Below are 23,226 nucleotides of genomic sequence, written 5' to 3' on the forward strand. Positions count from 1 at the left end.
GGGTGTCTCCCGGGCTCCGCCCACCCACTCTCTCCCCGCCTCCCTGCTTTTCCCTCCTACCATCCTAACACGTAACGTGGCATAACAGAGAGGAGCGCGCTGCCCGAAACTGCTCTGTGCTGCTGCTAAGGTATGTAAACATAATCTCCCCAGCGCTGATTCCCCTCCCTCCCCCCCCCCGGCTGGAGCCTCTCTGTGCGGTCGGCCGGCCGCCTCTCTGTGCGGGCGGCCGGCCGCCTGTCTCTGCGGGCGGACGGCCGCCTGTCTCTGCGGGCGGCCGGCCCACCGCCTCTCTGTGCGGTCGGCCGGCCGCCTCTCTGTGCGGTCGGCTGGCCGCCTCTCTGTGCGGGCGGACGGCCGCCTGTCTCTGCGGGCGGACGGCCGCCTCTCTGTGCGGTCGGCCGGCCGCCTCTCTGTTTCGGTCGGCCGGCCGCCTCTCTGTGCGGGCGGACGGCCGCCTGTCTCTGCGGGCGGACGCCTGTCTCTGCGGGCGGATGGCCGCCTGTCTCTGCGGGCGGACGGCCGCCTGTCTCTGCAGGCGGACGGCCGCCTCTCTGTGCGGGCGACCCGCCGCCTCACTGTGCGGGCGCCCCCCGCCACCTGTCTCTGCGGGCGGACGGCCGCCTGTCTCTGCGGGCGGAAGGCCGCCTCTCTGTGCGGGCGGCCCGCCGCCTCACTGTGCGGGCGCCCCCCGCCGCCTGTCTGTGCGGGCGCCCCCCGCCACCTGTCTGTTCGGGCGCCCCCCGCCGCCTGTCTGTGCGGGCGCCCCCCGCCGCCTGTTTGTGCGGGCGCCCCCCGCCGCCTGTCTGTGCGAGCGCCCCCCGCCGCCTGTCTGTGCGAGCGCCCCCCGCCGCCTGTCTGTGCGGGCGCCCCCCGCCGCCTGTCTGTGCGGGCGTCCCCCGCCGCCTGTCTGTGAAGGCGGGCGGCCGGCCGCCTGTCTGTAAAGGTGACCGGCCGCCTTATTGTGCGGGCGACCGGCCGCCTCACTGTGGCTGCCTGCGTCTCCGTGCTGGAGGCCCGCCGGCTGCCTGCGTCTCCGTGCTTGGGGCCTGCCGGCTGCCTGCCTCTCTGTGCTGGAGGCCCGCCGGCTGCCTGCATGTCCATGCTGGAGGCCCGCCGGCTGCCTGCGTGTCCATGCTGGAGGCCCGCCGGCTGCCTGCGTGTCCATGCTGGAGGCCCGCCGGCTGCCTGCGTGTCCATGCTGGAGGCCCGCCGGCTGCCTGCGTGTCCATGCTGGAGGCCCGCCGGCTGCCTGCGTGTCCATGCTGGAGGCCCGCCGGCTGCCTGCGTGTCCATGCTGGAGGCCCGCCGGCTGCCTGCGTGTCCATGCTGGAGGCCCGCCGGCTGCCTGCGTGTCCATGCTGAATGGGTGTGGATAGGGAGTGGATATGGGCGTGACTGTGAAATGGGTGTGGTTAGGGGGCGTGGCCTAAAACGTGCGCCGCAAACTTTGTCCCTCTTTTCCTTCTTTAAAAGTTGGGAGGTATGCCTGTTATTCTTCCCCATCCCCCCAGTAGTTGGGAGCCATGTTTTTCCACACGCCCTGTTGTTACATTGCCAGCACCATTGTTCTCTCTGCACACACAGAACTCTCATCTGCACAGACTGAAACTCCATTATTAACGCTGTTATTTTTACCTTGGAAACATTCATGAAGCTGGGCTTTGCCGTTGATATTAATCCAAGTGTTTTAATGGAACAGTTTACGAGCTGAGAGAGGATGTCGCAGGCGGCTTCTGCCGATTCTGTGCAGCTATCAACCTGAAAAAGAAGAAAAGGAAGAGTCAGATTTCACTTATGATTTGCAAATATAAAAAGCTGTGCTCCTCCTAATAAATTTGGCACATTCACTCCAGTGATCTTTATTAAAGGAACCCGTCGCCAGGTGACCAGGATCTAAGCTGCTACCACCTCCTGTTATGTCACTTCATTAGGACCCTTCATACATCACCCAGCCCCTCTGCGTTTGATTGATGGGTGGGTTAGGAGCCTCAGACCACTGAGGGCAGAGCAAAGTACTGTAATGCGCATGCGCGGGGAAAGGTCAAAGAATACCTGCGCATGTGTGGTGCCCCTGAGGCTTCAGTCACCACAGAGTATTGCAGCTCATTTAACCTGAAGTATTCGCCTTGGGTAAAGAGGTGTTCCACATCACCGGTGTTCCACATTCACGCATTACAGACAGCACAGGAATTTTCTCTCTGGGGAGCTGGACTAGGGTAGGCAGGGGGTGGCCAACACATAGCTTGAGACTGCTCCGGTCACTAGGACAGCCTCCTGAGGGGGCGGGTTCCACTTGTGGTAGAAAATAGTAATGGGTAGTCCGGCTCTTTTTGGTGATCTGGTTCCCATGGCTCTGCTCACCAAAAAGAGCCGGCTCATTCGGATTGTTCTTGGCTCCCTATTAAATATGTGTTCACCTCAGGTGAAAAATATTTAAGATTATAGTAGCACCGATGAAACCCCGCCCACCCACGGCTAAACCACGCCCACTTACAAGGGACCAATTACATGTTGCATGGGTGGGGTTTAGCTGTGGGTTGGCGGGGTTTCAGTGCCGAAAAGAGATGTTTAGAGATTTTAGTGGCTCTCACTGGGGATCCGGCTCCTGTCAGTCACAGCAGGGAGCTGGATCTTTGTGTCGGATCGTTCGCGACCGACACATCACTAGTGAAAAGGAGCAAACCCACACAATCACTAGTCAGCCTACCCGGGACATCAGTTCTGGGACATGACACGACCACTTTCTTCTCTTCACAGGACCTGGGACTTGGAGCGGAGCGCTCAGCCCAGGTGCCTCACAGCGGGAAGGACAACTTTAGAAAAGGACTTTCTTCTGCTTTCAAACACCGGTGGTTTCTCCAAACTTATCCGGGCTCGACAGAGGCCATTACAGCAGGTCATCGGTATTACCCGGGCGAGTGGCACGAACTGTGAGTAAAAACACTTAGAACCGCAGCAGAAGACTCGGACTCTTTATTACCGCCACTGCTGCCTCGGCGCCAAATGCCATCACTACTCCTCTGATCATCCTCCCCGGGGCCCGCTCTACCTGTGGGGAATGATACCATCTCTGGCTGCTACTACCATCCGCCCCAGAGGACAGCGATAGCAGCGGCGGCTATTCCCTGGCTGCATACCACAGGTGGCGTCACGACATTCATCCTACTACTACCCCCATCATCTTCCCTCCTTATTTGTGTACACCTCAGGGCACAAAGCCGGGCAAGGCACTGCGACATCCCAGATCATCACACCAGCGTGGTGACGAGTAACTCAGGTATGAGACCCCATGCCTGACACCCCTTGCCCCCTGGGTGCTACACATTCGCACTACAATACTTTACTCTGCCCTCAGCAGGGAATAGAGAAATGCGCGTGAGCAGGAGGGGCAAAGGAGGACAGTGTGTGGAGGATGTAGGATGCGTCATCCTCATGAAGTAGGGAAGGAGGATGGCGATTGAAAGAAGATAAGAGATGCCGGACCAGAGACGACCATCAGACCGGACCGTGCTACAGTTGAGTATAATAAAAGCTGTTTTTTGCGTTCTACAAATCGGCCGGGACACATATATACAGTATTCTAGAATGCTGTATTTAAGAGCTCACTGGTGCTGACTGCAGCTTATAGGGGACAAATCAGGTGGCAGGTTCCATTTAATGCATATTGCTTTATCAATGGATTAAATATAAAAAAAATACAGAATTACTTTGGTAGATATTAATTTATAGTGAGAAATACATCAGTACAGAATGTTGGTTTATTTTAAGTATAAAAAGCAAACTATAAGCATGGTCAAAGGTAACAGGCTTATACTGCCCTATGTAAGGCCCAGTTCTTAAAGGGAATCTGTCACCAGGTTTTAACTACCCTGTCTGGAGGATGGAGGGGCACAGACATTGCTTCCAGGGATCTATCACTTACTGAGCTGATTGCTGCAATAAAATCACTTATTTATCTGATGCTGATGTACCAGTTCTTTGAATGCTGAGCCCTGTATAACCCCACCCACACCACTGATTGGCAGCTTTCTGTGTACACTGTGCATAGACAGAAAACTGTCAATTAGTAGAGTGGGTGGGGTTATACAGAGCTCTTGAATATTGGGATCTACATGGCAGTTTAGTCCTCTAGTGATAATATCCTATTGATCAAACAGTGATTTTACGAAATATACAAGCAGCCCAGTAAGTGACACATTGCTGGAATCAGGGTCTCTGCCCCTACATCATGATGCCCTCAGATGGGTTTAGTAAACACTTACTAACAGATTTCCTTTAAAGGCTTATTAGTTTTATGAACAATACCTTGAAACTAACATACTGCAGATGGTTAGCATGTTTTTTAATAATTTGCTGGATGAGGTCAGGGTGAGTAGATTTTAAGTATGATGTAGCCGGCTGGTTTAGTTCAAACTCAAACTTTCTCCATAGTTCGGGAATATGGAAAACTTCATTCCAACGTCGGCAAACAGATGACGCACGAGCCCTGTCAACAAGTGGGAGGTACTGAAAGATGTGTAGGACTACGTGGTGCGGCAGACTTCCCCAGTCCAGCATGCAGGACTGCATTTGAGATCTCTGGAGTGTAGGTGACTGATAGTCCGTTTTTTGCTTTTTTAACCGCTTTGGTCCTTCAACAACTTGGCTGTCAATAGTTACAGTCAGTCTACCTCGTTTCATTCTGGAGAGAAAAAAAAATGTGATAAAAGTTAAAATGAGGAACATGTAAGCAGATGTAAAATGCTCATATGATTTTACGTACGCAGTATTTCACCATTAATCCTACTATCATCAGTGGAAAAAAATCAAGCCGACTTCCAGTTTTCCATGCTATGTGTGAAAGCATACCTAGTGGTAGATCCACCTGGCTATCAGTTCTGGAGTCCAGGTGCCCAACTACTCTACTGACCCTACTCTATATACCAGGTGAACTGCCCACCATGGCCAACTACTCCTCAACCTTTCTATCCTTCCCTTTCAGAACCCTAGGACATCTGGTACCGACCTACCTTCCGATAACTGGATACCAGAGTATGCCTCTTCTCTATGCTAGACAACAGACCACTTACTTCCCCTCCTCACGTAAACCCATGTTTATCAAAAGCGGCATCATTTTACCCATCATTCTCCTTTCTACAACATTAACCACCCAACAAAGCCAACCTAATCTGACTGGACTATAGATGCTTCCCCTCACTTTCCACTCATCTCTAGTCCTGACGAAGGCAAACACTGGACACATAGGGCCCGATTCATCATTTCCAGACCTTTTTTGTGTGACTACCTCTAGTGGTAGTAGTGACCTTGTGATTTGTGACAAATTCATCAAATTGCTCCTTTTTTCAAGTCTTTATGCCGCTTTTCATGCAGCGACATCGCTAACGATGTCGCTACTGAAAGCACCCGCCCCCGTCATTTGTGCGTCACGGGCAAATCGCTGCCCGTGGCGAACAATATCGCTGGTACGCGTCACACATACTTACCTTTCTAGCGACGTCGCTGTGGGCGGCGAACAACCTCTTTTTTAAGGGGGAGGTTTGTGCGCCACCACAGAGACGTCACACAGTGGCCCGCCAATAGAAGCGGAGGGGCGGAGAGCAGCCACATTAACGTCACGCCCACCTTGTTGCCGGCAGGATGCAGGTACGTTGTTGTTCGTCGTTCCCGGGGTGTCACACATAGCGATGTGTGCTGCCTCAGGAACGACGAACAACCTGCGTCCTGCACCAGCAACAATATTTGGGAAATGAACGACGTGTCAACGATCAACGATTAGGTGAGTATTTTTGATCGTTAGCGGTCACTCGTAGTTGTCACACGCAACGACGTCACTAACAAGGCCGGATGTGCGTCTCAAATTCCGTGACCCCAACGATATCTCATTAGCGATGTCGTTGCGTGTTAAGCAGCCTTTAGTTGCCTTTTATGGCTTAATTAGTTTGGATTTTGATTCATTTTGATGAATTTGGCACAAAAAAAAAATGTCAAAAGTGAAAAATGACTTAAAATAAAGTCAAATGATGAATCAGGCCCAAAGTACCTACTTACCCTCTTACAGAGATCAGGAACAGGTCTCAGTGGACACCAGTCCCACCTATTCTTCCACTGGACGTTAGGTCACAACCTAAGCTCTACCACTCTCTCACGATATATACGAGGAAATCAAGCAACTCAACCCACAGAACTATTTGTAAAGGATGTAAAATTTTGGAAAAAGTTTCCTACTGGTCTTCTTTACATTGAATTGAACTTGGCAGCTTCTATTGAACCTATGTAATCTTTATATTAAAGGGTTTTTCTCAGCTGGGAAAGTTATAATCTGTTCATCGGCCAGTATTGGTCTTACCCAATTGCATCAGTCCTAAGAACAATGAAATGGGCAGTGGTATCCACCGTTCCATTCGAAAGTAGCTGTTCTGTTTTCTTGGGATTGCTGGTGATCCCAGCGGTCAGAACCCCAGCGATAAGCAAGTTATCACCTATCCTGTGAATAGGCGATAACTTGCACGGTAATAAGCCTTCATCCCCATCCCAACATTGGACAAATTGATCCGTCCTATGTCGGAGCCCCGTGTATGATGCAGGCTTAGGAGACAATCAAACGATCACAGATACAAGTCCTCTAAGGGGACTACAAAATAAACTTTAAAAAAAAGAAAAATCTCAAAATCTAAAAATAACCCAATCGGTAAAGAGAAACAAATCTAAACGCCAGAATTGTTTTTTTTGTTTTACCACAACTTTTACAAAAAGTTCAAGAAGAAACAATCAAATGTTGTATTTACCCCAAAACGAAAACATTAATGGGAATTTGTAATCTAAAAAAATGCTATTAACCTGCAGATACGGGGTTAATCTGCAGGTTAATAGCACTCTGAAGTTGCCTGGCGCTTGCACTGAGAGCCCCACTGCCAAATGACCTTTATTCTCTGGGTAGGCTTTGGCTTTCAGTCATAGGGGTGCGGCCGTCATGGCTTCAATCAACGCTCATTGCATAGTGAGCGGTGGCTGTATCCATGGTCCTGGCACTGACTGACAGCCGGCTTTAATGCTGAGCTGGCTGACCATCACTGCCGTGGATGTGGTTACAGCCACCACTCACTATGGATTCAGTGATGACTAAAGCTACTCTGGCCGCGCAATACGCCGATCCCTGGAGAGTGAGCGTCTTTCCCGTAGTATCGGAACTCACTTTCCTGGGATCACATACCAGTGTGGCGTCATGCGATCCTTTCAGCCGATCAGTGGCCACTTCACTAACCCCACCTTTGCAGATATCACATACATCCGAAAAAAGAGAGCAGCAACGCTCACTTTCTGCCGATGAACAGTATAATCACAAAAGTGAGTACACCCCCACATTTTTGTAAATATTTTATTATATCTTTTCATTGGACAACACTGAAGAGGTGACAATTTGATACAATTTTTTGTATCCTCTAGATAACGCAACACTCAACACACAACACACAGCCATTAATAAACCTCTGGCAACAATAGTAAGTACATCCCTAAGTGATAATGGCCAAATTGTGCCCAAAGTGTCAATATTTTATGTGGCCACCATTATTTTCAAGCTCTGCCTTATCTCTCTTGGGTATGGAGTTCACTAGAGCTTCACAGGAGCCGATGGAATCCTCCATCCTCCATGACGATATCACAAAGCTGGTGGATGATAGAGACCTTGTGCTCCTCCATCTTGTGTTTGGGAATGCCTCACAGATGTTCAATAGGGTTTAGATCTGGAGACGCTTGGCCAGTCCAGAACCTTTACCCTTAGTTTCTTTAGCAAGGTAGTGATAGTCTTGGAGGTGTGTTTGGGGTCATTATTATATTGGAATACTGCAATGTGCTGCGGCCCAGTTTCCAAACGGAGGAGGTTACGCTCAGTATGTCCTCCATCTTCTGTTTGGGAATGCCTCACAGATGTTCAATAGGGTTTAGGTCTGGAGACGCTTGGCCTGTCCAGAACCTTTACCCTTAGTTTCTTTAGCAAGGTAGTGGTTGTCTTGGAGGTGTGTTTGGGGTTGTTATGTTGTAAACTGCCCTGCGGCCCAGTTTCTGAAGTGAAGGGGTTATCCTCTGCTTCAGTATGTCACAGTACATGTTGGCATTTATGGTTCCTTCAATGAACTGTAGCTCCACACAGATGGCAGCACTCATGTAGCCCCAAACCATGACACTCCCACCACTGTTTGGGGGCTTTCTTGTGCATTGTCTTTACAAGAGGCTTCCTTCTGGAAAGATATCCATGCTGACCAGTTTCATGCAGTCTGCAGCGTATGATCTGAGCATTGACAGGCAGACCCCCCCCACCCCTTTTCTTCTCTGTAGCAATACTGGCAACACTATATTTTAAAAAGACGACCTCTGGATATTATGCCAAGCACATGCACTGAACCTGTTTGGTCAACCATAGAGAGGCCTGTTCTGAGTTAAAGCCGTTTTGTCTTGTATGGTCTTGGCCTTCATGCTGCAGCTCAGTGTCAGGTATTTGGCAATCTTCTTATAGCCTAGGCCATCTTTATGTAGCGCAACAATTCCTTTTTCTTTAGATCCTCAGAGAATGCTTTACCATAAGGTGCCATGTTGAACTTCCAGTGACCAGTATGAGAGAGTGTGTGACAGATAATACCAAATTTAATAGACCTGCTCCCCATTCACACCTGAGACCTTGTAACACAAATGAGTCACATGACACCAAGGAGTGAAAATATCTAATTGGGCATAAGTTGGCCATTTTCCCCTAGGGGTGTAGTCACTTTTGTTGCCAGCGGTTTAGACATTAATGGCTGTGTGTTGAGTTATTTAGAGGGTACATCAAATTTACATTGTACTGACTACTTTATATTATATCAAAGTGTCAGATCTTCAGTGTTGTCCCATGAAAATATATAATAAAATATTTTCAAAAGTGTGAGGGGTGTACTCACTTTTGTGATATACTGCAAGTGATTTGTACGAAAGCAAGGAGAATGAAGCAACCACTGGGAAAACAATGCCCCCGGAGGTGAGCGTAAGTTTTATTATTTTTAAAACGGGAAATATGCGGATTGAGAATGAGTTGTCCCCGAGTAGTGGAACCCCATTAAGGTTATTTTTTGGTCACAATGGGTTTTTTTTGCTTTGATTTTGACATGCATTTTTCCTGTAAATTTTCCTATTGGGAAAATGCTATAAAAAACATCACACCTAAAAAAGTCACAAAATCACTACAAATCAAAACATAATAAACCAGATTTATGAAAATTATCTAAAATTATTCTTTGCCTCCCAAAGCAGCCAATTACAGCACAGCTTCTATTTTTCAAAAGCAGAATATAAAATGAAAGCTGCACTGTGATTGGTTGTTGGAGGCAACAAGCACAGTTTTTCTTTTAGAAAACTTCATTAATGTGTTTTATATTTCAACAGACTTTACAGTGACATCTGGCTGCAAGAATAAAAAATGAACAAAAAGAAACCATCTGGAATGTCGTAAGATTTACAAGATTTCATTTACTGCTTTCTTAAAGGGACTTTCCACTTTAAAGAAAGTAGACGCCAAATGATTTAACATATCTAACATAACAAGAAGTACTCAACTTCCCCGGGTCCAGTGCCGCTGTCTAGGCCTGGTGTATTGGCTATAAGGGTGATGGCATGTTCATAGCTCGCATCACCGATGTAGCCAATCACTCCACTTAGCAGCACAGCTTAAAGGGGTATTCCCATCTCCAAGATCCTTTTCCAATATCTAGTAGGTGTAATAATAATACTAGCAAATATCTCCAATTAAAAATGTATAGTTTTCCTGATAAGCTATGTCTCTTACCTCATGTGCAGGTGTGCCGCCCCCATGCCTGTAGCAGCTGGGCTGCTCGGATCCGGACCCGCTGTGTGGCTCGAGGGATTCTCCGGACCCGGGGGTCACGCTGACATGCCAAATGAAAAGGGGGACGTAGTTGTACGGGCTTGGCCGCATTCAGTTTGTGACGCCACCCGTGGTGTGTGGTGAAGTGGGACACCACCGCTGCTGTTGTGGGACACCCGGGGAAGATGTAGTAGCAGCTGGATGTTAACCCCTCAGTGGGTAGGGATGGTTGCCCTGCACTAGTTCTGTTGTTTGTTTAGACTTCTTGGTATGGAACACAAGAGTCCGCTTCCGGCTTTTTGTGTACCTGAGGAGCCGTGCCCGTCTGACGCTGACCCGTGGGATCTACAGGTCCTGGCGGTAGCCCTATCCCTCTCTGTGGGTGGTTGTCTACTTTTCGGGACTTTGGTTGGGACAGGACCTTAAATCCTGCCCTCAATCGGTTGATTAGCTAGGCCATTGGTTCCGGTCCTGGCTTCAGGGTCCGAGTACCCCCTCTGTGCACGGTTTCCAGGTCGGGTCTCTGGTGTCGGTACTGGTGGGCTCCAACCCTGTCTCGGTCCACCTCGGATCTCCGGCTGACGTCTTCCCATCGCCTGCCAACGGGGACCACCATCTGCCACCTAGCCAAGGTACCAGGGCTCCAACCTTGGCACCGTTCAACTTGAGCTTCTCCTCCGCCGGAGCTAAACCTAGCCCCAGCCTCCACTCCTTTCAACTTGAACTCTTGACGTATCTGTTTGTTTTCCCACCTCGGGCTGTCTAGACCCCTAGGTGGGCGTTCCCTAACCGCCTGGTCCCGCCCACTGGTGTGCCTGTCTTGCCCTGAGGGGGGTGACTAGGGTTTCAGGTCGACTGTATGTAACCTAGGTGAGGGATGGTGTTATGCGGGGCCTAATGGGTGACTACCTGGTTTTACAAGGGCGTCACACAGGGCTTTGCAGCTTAGGTATCCATGGTTACGACCACTCATATAGTGACAGGTAGTTGCTCGTAGTCGTAACCATGGATACTTAAGCTGCAATGCCCTGCACATAAGGTAATAGACATGGCTATATCAGGAGAACTATACTACATTTCTAATTCGAGGTATTTGCTATTATTATTACATCTCTTACATATTGGAAAAGTATCTTGGAGATGGGAGTACCCCTTTAAGTACATGACATGAGTCACTGAGGTCAGTGAATGCCATCAATGTGACGTCACCCTTGCAGCCAAAGCACCGAGACCCGAACAGCGGCAGTATCCACCTTGTTTGTTTATGTATGCATATAAGAATGTTTATGGTCCACTTCTCTTAGAGTGGAAAAGTCCTTTAAAGGGGAATCCCCAGCTCGAACATCCTATTCCAATATTTAGTCGGTGTAATAATATTAGTAAATACCTCCAATTAGAAATGTAGTATAGTCCTCCTGATTAGCTATGTCACTTACCTCATGTGCTGGGCATTACAGTAGCTTACGTGTCCATGGTTACAACCACTAACAGCTAACTAAATGTCACCATGAGTGGTCATAACTATGAATACCTAAGCTGCTGCAATGCCCTGCACGTGGGGTAGGAGACATGGCTATATCAGGAGAACTATACTACATTTCTAAGTGGAGGCATTTGCTAATATTATTATTACACCTACTACATATTGGGATAGGATCTTGGAGATGGAAATGCCCCTTTAACTTCACTTTTTACCCTCATTACATTTTTAGCTCTAAATTTCGGTGCTAATTTATCTCATAAAAAATTATATATAGTGTGTCCACCCATATCCTGTCCACCGCCATTAACTTGAGAACGGCGGCAGCTATAGGCATAGAAGTGGTGTCTAGGTATAGTAAAGTAGCCATGTGCTACGCAATGAAACCACCAATAGCGCCTCCTGGTGGAAAACAACGGAGTTAGCATTTTTATCTCAAAAACGGAACGAGATATAGAAAAAAAGTGAATTAAAAAATTGTAGGGCATCATCAATTCAATATGAATCGACACCCTACATACAGAAATGCTATGATTAGAACGTGTAAAACTCACAAGGCTGCGGACATGAAGCGATACCTCATGGAGACTTTCCTACAAGTCATTGGGTATGGTGGCTGCGTGGAGTGGCCTCCACGCTCACCTGACCTGACCCCATTGGACTTCTTTCTGTGAGGTCACATCAAACAGCAGGTGTATGCGACCCCTCCACCAACATTGCAGGACCTACGATGACGTATGACATATGCGTGTGCAAACGTGTCACCTACCATATTGCACAACATGCAGCAAGATACAGTATGCTGTCCAGAGTCCAGATGTGCATTGCAGCTGATGGTGGCCACTTTGAGCATCAAAGTTAAATGAGCGCCATATGCGTGACCAGCATTCAATGTTTTGGAGGGGTCATGGGTTTCATATCATAGCATTTCTGTATGCAAGGTGTCGATTCGTATTGAATTGATCTCTATCTCATCCCGTTTTTGAGATAAAAATGCTAACTCCGTTGTTTTCCACCAGGCGGCACTATAGGTGGTTTCATTGCGTAGCGCATGGCTACTTTACTATACCTAGACACTACTTCTATTCCTATACCTGCCGCCATTCTCAAATTAATGGTGGTGTACAGGATATGGATGGACACACTGTATAGATATATATTTATATTTATATAGATATATATATATATATATATATATATATATATATATATATATATAGCTGTGGTGGCGCTGTTTGCAAAAATCCAAATTACTGCATAAATCTAGAGCAGTAGTAATAATAAACTTTGGACTGTTTACAGTAAATACCACCCACATTAGAAGAGGCTCAGCTCCTCTAGTGCTGTGCATAGTTTTTCTGAAGTCAGCATAGCTTTTGACAATTACCGTATTATTCGGATTATAAGACGCACTGGACTATAAGACGCACCCCAAATTTAGAGGAAAAAATAGGAAAAAAAATTATGTAAAAATAAGGGTCCATCATATAAGCCAAATGTAGCTTATTGGTGGGCGTGGCGGTGGAGCGTGCTCATAGCAAGCCCTCTCTTCCCTGATGAAGCTCGGCTAGTGAGCGACATGCATTGGGTGGGTTTTTATTGGCCCCTTATTATTATATGGCTGCATATCTGCTGGCATGCTGATATCCGCATAAGCCCACTTAAGGTGAATTTTCCTATGTGCCTTCCTGTTATTGAGTTGGTTTTCATTTTGTTATTTCTTGATTCACTTTCAGGCTTTGTACCATCATTGTTATTTAGGTATATTCATTAACAATATTCTGTATGAACTCTTACATGTGTTCTGGTGCATATTTTTGTTGTGAGGTCTGCTGGATAGGTGTCTTGCACAATTCAATAAACTTTATATATTTTTGTCAATTTTTGTGAGTAGAGTGCTCCTTACCTACCTTCTTTTTCTTGTTTTGCCAGGAAGCCAGTGGTGGCACAATTGGGATGATGCTACGGCCCCTGGACTGGGACGAGGGTGTGCACTGGCGGCGTGAGGCAGGCGCAATTAATCTCCCAGCAAATGACTTCAGGAAAATGATGCCAGAGATGGCAAATGCGCAGATTGAGATCTCAGATCTTCGAGTTCTCAATCTGCGCATGCGCCACCTCCGGCGCCATTCTCCTGAAGTCGCCTGGAAATTAATGGCACCTGCCTTGTGTCGATAATACACCCCCTCCTCCTGCCCAGAGCGCGTGGCATCGCCCAACTCGTGCCGCCGCCACCGGCTTCCTATGACCCCGCTCCACCACCACTATATTTAGATTATAAGATGAACCCCCATTTTCCCCCCAATTTTGGTTGGAGAAAAAGTGCTTCCAATAATCCGAAAAATACAATAACTCCGTCTATTCAGAAATTTGTAGACATAGTTCAAGGGATAAGAAGCTATCCAGCACCAAAGTGTTAACTTTCATATATTGATAAATTATAAAAAGAAACAACAAAAAGACCTCAACCAACTATCTGCTGTAGTTCATTGTAAACTACAATAAAGCAAGTGACACACCTTGTAGTCACATCTCCTCCTGTTTTCCTAGAGTAAGAAGTGCATTTCCGAAATGGGAAACAAATTTCTTACCTAAAAAATGCTTCCAAGTTATAGCTTGTACTTGATGAATGAGCTGAGGTAGCCGCTGCCATGGGGCATTCACCAGCGTCCGTCCACTGTGACCTCCTACCTCAGCAGAATACCACAAAAACAAGTCAATCAGAATATATTAAGACGGGGACAAGACACTGACATTTAACAGAGGCCACAAACCACACTATTAAATGCACAAGAATGTCCATGAATAGTAAGGAGGAGACAATTCAAACATGCAAAAAGATTACAACAAAAGTAGAATAAAAAAGTGAAAACATTTTCAACCACAAAAAGGATCATTTTATTGTTACAATATATTGTATGTGTGGAAACCACGAGGAGCGACTCTGAAATGATATTCATTAAAAGATTTTTAAAACCAAGGGTCCTGTTCCTTATTATATTTGTGCTTGTTTTATTCTCATTTTTGGTGTTTTTTGATTTGCATCTTAGAAAAAAGCAACAAAAAAGAGAAATAAATATCATTACTTACAGCCAAGATGGGCTGCAGTTGTACATTACCTAGGCCAAAACCTACTACTCCAGCAGGATACAGCTAAGCCCCCACTAGGTGGAGGCATCACAGGTGCAGGAAGAGCAAATCACACACACACTTCCAAAATATGGAGGGGGCGATTGCTGGATGGTAAAACTGCACACTGATGGCTTGCATAGAGCGCTGTTCACACATGCAGATGCACAGTCACAAGCCCGCAGCCTATTAGGTGACACCCATACTATTAGATCAGGCGGGCTGCCAAGCCATACTCCATCTGTGCATCATACAGGGACAGCAACTCTAATATGCAAGGCCTAACAAAAAGGGGTCTGGCTGTATCCTGTACAAAAAAATCTGAGGTTTTTAGTTGGTATTATGGCCATTTATTTGCATCTTAGGCCATGTTTTTTACCTCATTATTTGTAGCCAAAACCAGGAGTGAAACAATCAGAGGAAAAGAATAATAGAAACATAGGCACCACCTCTGCTGAGGGCAGATCAAAGTATTGTAGTGCACAGGCGTGGGCGGTCTTTGACCTTTCCTCGCTCCTACGCACTACAGTACTTTGCTCTGCAGCCACACCCATTGGACCCAACCGCCCCCTAAAGGTCTTTTTTTTACGTTAAACAGAACGGCCTGGGCTCTTATATACAGGAATGCTGTATATAAGGGCTCACTGGTGGTGGCTGCAGCTTATAGGGAAAAAACCTTGTGACAGTTTCCCTTTAATTATATGGTTTCATGAGACAACACTAAAATATGACATTTTGATACAATGTAAAGTAGTCAGTGTACAACTTGTATAACAGTGTACACACAGCTATTAATCTCTAAACTGCTGGTAAGAAAAATTAGTACACCCCTAAGTGAAAATGGCCAAATTGTGCCCAATTAGCCAATTTCTCTCCCTGATATCATGTGACTCATTAGTGTTACAAGGTCTCAGGTGTGAATAGGGAGCAGATGTGTTAAATTTAGTGTTATCGCTCACACACTCTCATATTAGTCAATAGAAGTTCAACATGGCACCTCATGGCAAATAATTCTCTGAGGATCTGAAAAATGAATTGTTGCTTTACATAAAGATGACCTAGGCTGTAAGAAGATTGCAAACACTCTGACACTGAGCTGCAGCATGGTGGCCAAGACCATACAGCAGTTTCAGAAGACAGGTTCTCCTCAGATCAGACCCCTCCATGGTCGACTAAAGAAGTTGAGTGCACATGCTCAGCATCATATCCAGAAGTTGTCTTATGAAAATATACGTATGAGTGCTGTCAGCATTGCTGCAGAGGTTAAAGAGGTGGGAGGTCAGCCTGTCATTCTCAGACCATACACCACACACTGCATCAAATTGGTCTGTATAGCTGTTGTCCCAGAAGGAAGCCTCTTCTAAAGATGATGCCAAAGAAAGCAAACATTTTAATGAAGACAAGTAGACTAAAGACATGGATTGCTGGAACCATGTCCTGTGGTCTGATGACTTGAATATAATGCAGCGGTGGATTCCGCGCTGTGACACGAGCACCATCCAGTTTCCCCATGTGCAACTGATGAAGGTCTTCTGTGACCGAAAACGTTATTTATGCACATCCACTGATAAATAAAATCACAGCATCAAGAACTTTGGGAGTGCCTTGTGTCTATACTTAGTTTCTGTGGTCTGATGAGACCAAGATAAACTTACTTGGTTCAGATGGTGTCAAGCGTGTGTGGCGGCAACAAGGTGAAGAGTGCAAAGATGAGTATGTCTTGCCTACAGTCAAGAAGAATGGTGGGAATGTCGTGGTTTGGGGCTGCATGACTGTTGCTGGCTGTGGGAAGCTACAGGTTCATTGAATGCCAACTTGTACTGTGACATACTGAGCGTAACCTCCTCCCTTTCGGAAACTGGTCCGCAGCACATTGCAGTATCCCAACATGATAATGACCCCAAACACACCTCCAAGACTACAACTGGCTTGCTAAAGAAACTGAGAGTAAGGGTACTGGACTGGTGAAGCATGTCTCCAGATCTAAACCCTATTCAGCATCTGTGGGGCATCCTCAAACGGAAGGTGGAAGAGTACAAGGTCTCTAACATCCACCAGCTCCATGATGTCATCATGGAGAAGTGGAAGAGGATTCCAGTGGGTCCTATGAAGCTCTAGTGAACTCCATACCAAAGAGAGTTAAGTCAGTGCTTGAAAATAATGGTGGCCACACAAAATATTGATACTTTGGGCACAAATTGGCTATTCTCATTTAGGGGTGTGCTCACTTTTGTTGCCAGCAGATTAGACATTAGTGGCTGTGTACTGATTTATTTAGATGACACTCCAAATTTACACTGTTATTATACAAGCTGTACACTGACTACTTTGCATTGTATCAGTGCCATATCTCAGTGTTTTCCCATGAAAATATATAATAAAATAAATTTAAAAATGTGAGGGGTGTACTCACTTTTGTGATACACTACATTTTGATCAAAATTCATGAACTACATGGGCCATTTTGAATAATTTTCTGCAACTTTAAAAACAAAAAAAAAATAAAATAAAATATGTTACATGGTGAATAGGGATCTAAAAAACCTGAGATACTGACCTGAATTTATTATTTATTTTTTCTTAAGTTATATTTATTTTTTGTCTTATAGTATTCGTTGCTGTTTTCTGCGCCAAATTGCTCAAGACGGTGCACATGGTTCATACATTTTGCACAAAGCCAAAAATTGTTTTTAATTTTGCCTTTAACTTTTTATGCAAATTGTAGCTCAAAAAGCCGCCCTTTTTGCAAAATTTCACTTAAATACCTGGCGCACATATGATTACTCTTGATCTTACTTAAGTATCATTGTGACAAAATTGTTGTAAATTTGCAAATGAAATGATGAATCAGGGAAAAATATTTGGAAAACTTTAAATTACCGTAAACATGTCATGAAAAAAAACGTTATTGATCTGCATATATGGCGTTAATCTGCAGGCTAATAACATTCTAAAGCTGTGCCCGGCTACTGAGAGGAAATGAACTTTATTCCTCCCAGCAGCCTCTGGATTTCAGTCATAAAGTTGTGGCTGGTGCGGCTTCAGTCAGGTCAGTTTAGTACATAGTGGGCGGTGGCTTTAACCATGTCCTGGCACCGACTGACTGCAGTGCATCAGTGCTAAGCTGGATGTCAGTCAACGCCGACATTTAACCAGATTGAACATACAGACAGAGATGCGAAAAAAGTTTATTTTACTTCTGTCATTTAAAGGGGGGGGAAGCGGGATTCAAATTTTTACATTTTTTTTTTACTTTTAACGTTATTTTACTGTACATAGTAAACATCACTGTCTCATATGAACGTCAGCCACAGTCTGGTCTTCATAGGAGCATCATTATGGCAGGCTGCGGCGGCTGATGGACACATTGAGCAGTGCCCCCCTCAAATTGAGCTCTGTAAATATCACAGCCATATTGAAGGCGTTAACAACAGTGAACAGAGCTACACTCTCTGCTGTTAGAGGCAGATGATGGCTGAAAAATGCAACCATTATCTGCTGGGAATAATGCAGGCTCGGCTTTTGAGCCTGCTTCAAAGATAGCGACCGACGTATAAATGTAATACTAGGTCATATGACAGGAAGAGGTTTATAGTTAAAAGAACCACTTAAAAATTATTTCAATACTTAATGTCAAATCCTTTTTTCTGTGTAAATTAGTATTTTGAGCATTTTTTTCTCACAGGGTCTTTCCAGATGGTGACATAAGGATCACAGACTGATAGTGCCTTTCACGTAATTTAGGCGCATGTCAGCGTCCGTAACTTTATCCAAACACTGAATTTAAAGTCACCTTTACTTTTGGAGATAAGTATCTAAAATGGAATCTGTCAGCAGGTTTTTGCTATGTAAGCTGAAGAGAGTATACTGCAAGGATTAACAGCTAGAATTCAGGGATGCCTGTCTTGTCAAGGTCCGATCTGTTTTTTATTTGCTATATTTGTTAAGCAGCAGAACTTATCATTGCCTGCACTACAGTGTCACGCACACGGCACTCCATCACGCCCCCTCCTCTGATTGACACCTCACTGGCAATGTTCAATATCCAGATAGAGCCTGGTGTAGGTGGACAGGGCTCTCTCAGCTCTGCTACATGGCTGCATCTAAAAATTCTGATTGTGTCAGAACGGCTGCACCCAGTAATCTAAGTGATACATCGTTGGATTCAGGATCTCGTTGCCTACATTATGCTGCTCTCAGATGAGGTAGCAAAAACCTGGTGACAGATTCCCTTTAAGAGGTTATGCACCTTTGCTCACTGTCAAAAGAACAACGAAGAAAAACAGTGGAAATTTTTAAAGAAAAAAATATTCTTGCCCACATTAATTAAAGAAAGAACAGTGTCCCCTTTAATAAGAAAAACATAAAATATTACATAGTTGTTGTGGCCAGTCAACCGTACATAAGAAATATCTGTATTTCGATTACGTCGTCGCTTTCTATTTTTAAATGAAGTCAAAGGCTCAGTACAAAATAACACTATAATAAAAAAGGCAATTGCAGGTGCGTGCAGAATTAGGACTCCGAGCTATTTTCATCCCCGAAAATTACATTATTAATCCAAAAAAGCTTTTCTAAATGAGTGCCCCAATTAGAGTTGGCATTGTGTGTCTATAAAAAATCATGCTAAGGAGTGGCAGACGTTCAAAAATGAATCACGACCTCGACCTAATTACCAAGCACAGGACTTGGCAGGTAAAATTTCACTTGCTCATGATGCAGAGAGGATGAAGAAGACCCTCGTCACTCTCATTAATACCCTGCATGACAGAACAAGCCGTGGATTAAATCTGATGACTAATGTCTGCTATTCGTTTTGTTTTTTGTGCTAAATCATATGGGCTGATAATAACATGACTTATTACATAAAACCCTCATCATGTCAAACATTAATCTACTGTGATCTAAAAAAAATGCTAGTGGTCTGTTACATGAAATATACGAACTATGCAGTGGCTACTTAAATAAGCACTTATGTCGATATTGATCGGTTCTCATGATTTTTTTGTGTGTATGGGGCCCCGGATTATTGGGGATGGTAAGGAACTGCCATGTTTAACTTCAAATTATCCATCTATTATATCTATCTATGATATTCCTTTATCTATCGCATCTATCTATCTATCTATCTATCCTTCTATCTATCTACAGTACCTATCTATCTATCTATCTATCTATCTATCTATCCATCTATCTATCCCTCTATCTAACCCTCTATCTATCTATCTATATATACATCTATCTATCCATCTATCTATCCCTCTATCTATCCTTCTGTCTATCTATCCATCCATCCATCCATCCATTCATCTATCTATCCATCTATCTATCCATCTATCCATCCATCCGTCCGTCCTTCCGTCTGTCCGTCTGTCTATCTATCTATCCCTCTATCTAGCCATCTATCTATCTATCTATCTACCTATCCATCTATCTCTCTATCTATGGTATCTATCTAACTCTCTATCTATCTATCCATCTACAGTATCTATCTATTTATGGTATCTATCTATCTATCTATCTATCTATCTATCTATCCATCTACAGTATCTATCTATTTATGGTATCTATCTATCTATCTATCTATCTATCTATCTATCCATCTACAGTATCTATCTATTTATGGTATCTATCTATCTATCCATCTACAGTATCTATCTATTTATGGTATCTATCTATCTATCCATCTATCTATCCCTCTCAGCGCCGCTGCTCTGAGCTTGGCTGCCAATGAGCTCTGAGATTGGCTGCCAATGAGCTCTGAGATTGGCTGCCAATGAGCTCTGAGCTTGGCTGCCAATGAGCTCTGAGCTTGGCTACCAATGAGCTCTGAGCTTGGCTACCAATGAGCTCTGAGCTTGGCTGCCAATGAGCTCTGAGCTTGGCTGCCAATGAGCTCTGAGCTTGGCTACCAATGAGCTCTGAGCTTGGCTACCAATGAGCTCTGAGCTTGGCTGCCAATGAGCTGTCAGAATAGCTCCTGCTGAGCGCTGAGACTGGCTGCCACTGATCTCTGAGATCAGCTGCAGTAGAGCACTGCTACTGACTGCCGCTAGGCTCTGAGATTGTGTGTCCCTGAGCTCTGAGATTGGCTGCCGCTGAGCTCTGAGTTTGGCTGCTGCTAAGCTCTGAGATCAGGTGCCCCTGAGCTCTGAGAGTGGCTTCCCCTGAGTTCTGAGACTGGCTGCCCCTGAGCTATGAGATTGGCTGCCCCTGAGCTCTGAAACTGGCTGCCGCAGAGCTCTGAGACTGGCTGCCGCTGAGCTTTGAGACTGGCTGCTGCAGTCGCAAAACTGGCTGTCGCAAGGCTCTGAGATTATCTGTCTCCGAGCTTTGAGATTGGCTGCCGCTGAGCTCTGAGACTGACTGTCAATGAGCTCTGAGATTGGATGCCCTGAGCTTTGAGACTGACTGTCAATGAGCTCTGAGATTGGATGCCCTGAGCTTTGAGACTGACTGTCAATGAGCTCTGAGATTGGATGCCCTGAGCTTTGAGACTGACTGTCAATGAGCTCTGAGATTGGATGCCCTGAGCTTTGAGACTGACTGTCAATGAGCTCTGAGATTGGCTGCACTGAGCTCTGAGATTGGCTGCACTGAGCTCTGAGATTCGATGCCCTGAGCTCTGAGATTGGCTGCACTGAACTCTGAGATTGGCTACCGCTATTGTAAACTTTTCTTATTGCTATTTGAAGATTTTATCAATTGTCATTAATTACATGAGCTGTTTACTTTTCAAAGGATAATCACTTCTACTATACATTACAGTACCACAAGGCTGAAGTATATAGTGAAAATTACAGTCTCCTTTAAAGCTCAGCCCACAGCTTAGCTTCAGAAAAGGACCAAGACGGTGATGAAAAGGATCCTCAGCAGACCAATGGCTGTTACTTTAACTCATTGGCGCCACATGATTGCATCATAGCGTGCCGATGAGAGCCGGCATGGGCCTGTGACTTAACTTAAATAACACTGTGAAAGACTGAGAGCATCATCTAAATGGTTAATAGCCATGGCTGGAAATTAGATGCAGCCAATATAATCAGCCGCTGTGTTGAGGGAGCTCAGCTCCACATGTGGTGATCCCGGTGCAGAAGTACAGCTAAGGTCATATGTGCAAATGGCAGAATGAGGCCTCAGACAATTGATTGATTTTGGACTGCCAATCCAATTGTTCTCATAGAGATAAGCTACCAACTCTTTCATAGAGACCTGGCTAAAATAGCTGCTGGCTAAATGGTCGACCTAAATGATCTGCTGAACCTCTTTTCGGCCGACACCCATCTAGGGTTATGGGGGCTTTAGATGCCATGGTTGGTAGCCACTGTGGCATCTAAGATGATTGTCTTTGAAGGGGCCCTGTTCCATATAAACTGGATGCTTTGGCAAAGGAGGAGTTAAAACAGCATAAGGCTATGTGCACACGCTGAGTTTTTTTGACGCTGTGTTTTTGTGCGGTCTTGGCCGCTAAAAACGCACAAAAACGCACCTGCGTAAAAAAAAAAACACGGCAAAAAACGCATGCGTATTTACCGTGATTTGGTGCGTTTTGCTGCGTTTTTGATCTCTGCGGTTTTCTGCGGTTTTCCAATGCATTGCATGGGGGGAAAACGCAGAAAAACGCAGGAAAGAATTGACATGTCCATTTTTTTTTAAGCTCAAAAACGCAGCTTAAAAAAAAAAGTTGTGTGCAGACAGCAAAAATGAAAACTCATAGACTTTGCTGGGGAATCAAAGTCATGCAGTTTTGAGGCCAAAAACGCACCCGAAAAACGCCGCAAAAAACGCACTGTGTGAACTTACCCTAATAATGATTGTAGCAATCCTAATAACAGGCCTACTTGTCTGCAGAGATAGAACTTTAACTTTATCATTTCCAGGGTGCACAATTTTCATGAAACGGGGGTTATACGCCTTCTGTCTGCCCTCGCACTTCGATCATGACGGTCCAATGCTTTACTATGGCAGCCGAGGAAAAAACAACACCCCAAAAGTGCTTAGTAGCTAAGATGCAATAGATGTGCATTATTAATGGAGTTTTACCCTATTTTAAGTTATTTCATATGGAACCCACGGTTGGGAGCTATAATTGTATACAATGGTACTGACTTCCCAGACTGACGATGATCCCCTTCACTGGCCACTGTGTCTCCCGGACTAAACAATGTCACTTCATGGCTGCAGCCTTCACATTCTATCTAAACAGGACTTTCCTGTTCAGATGAAATATGCAACCGTCACAGCAGCTCGAGCCGTAACGTGACATTGTTTATGCCAGGAGACTGGTGAGGGGAGAATTGTTGCCAGGGCAGTGAAGCAGCGTCGGTCCAGGAGTACAATTTGTTTTTTCATTAATTTTCCACTTTGGGTCCATGCATAATAACTGTTAAAGTAAAAATCTTTAGCTACCATCCCCACCTAACCATTGTAACCCCTAATGTGGCCTTGGCTAATAGCCACTGTGGAATCTGAGGAGTAAGGAGCGAATATTTATAGCAAAGGGATTGGCTGTAGCTGAGGTTACAACTATCTGATAAAATCACTGCAGGATAGAAAGGAACCTTAACCCTTCATTGGCGATTGGAATTAAATATGCTCCAACGCAAGGTAAATGGCGACTAGGCACCAAAGCGGATCTGCGATCCACGATGCACAGTGACCTTCTGATTCCATAATGTTTTGATATTACATCCATCCGTGCCACACTCATGACAGGGTGATGACAATCTCTGCTCAACACCACATTATCCAAGCTACAGGA

The 23,226-nt window shown here is 45.4% G+C and overlaps 1 protein-coding gene across 2 annotated transcripts in view; it reads right to left on the reverse strand.

The window, feature by feature from the left end:
- Positions 1 to 23,226, reverse strand: part of LOC142301242 (F-box/LRR-repeat protein 21-like) — a 45,347-nt gene that overhangs the window by 9,413 nt on the left and 12,708 nt on the right. The window contains exons 3-5 of one of the 2 annotated variants that reach the window (XM_075342269.1): positions 13,928 to 14,023; positions 4,309 to 4,684; positions 1,639 to 1,761 (exon numbers count right to left, since the gene is read on the reverse strand). In XM_075342269.1, coding sequence (XP_075198384.1) covers positions 1,639 to 1,761; positions 4,309 to 4,684; positions 13,928 to 13,989 — 561 coding nt within the window. In that variant the 5' untranslated portion in view covers positions 13,990 to 14,023. The remainder of the gene's footprint in view (positions 1 to 1,638; positions 1,762 to 4,308; positions 4,685 to 13,927; positions 14,024 to 23,226) is intronic. The other variant, XM_075342270.1, reaches the window with a different exon arrangement.

The sequence above is a fragment of the Anomaloglossus baeobatrachus genome, chromosome 4, assembly GCF_048569485.1.
Source record: "Anomaloglossus baeobatrachus isolate aAnoBae1 chromosome 4, aAnoBae1.hap1, whole genome shotgun sequence".
Taxonomy (NCBI): Eukaryota; Metazoa; Chordata; class Amphibia; order Anura; family Aromobatidae; genus Anomaloglossus; species Anomaloglossus baeobatrachus.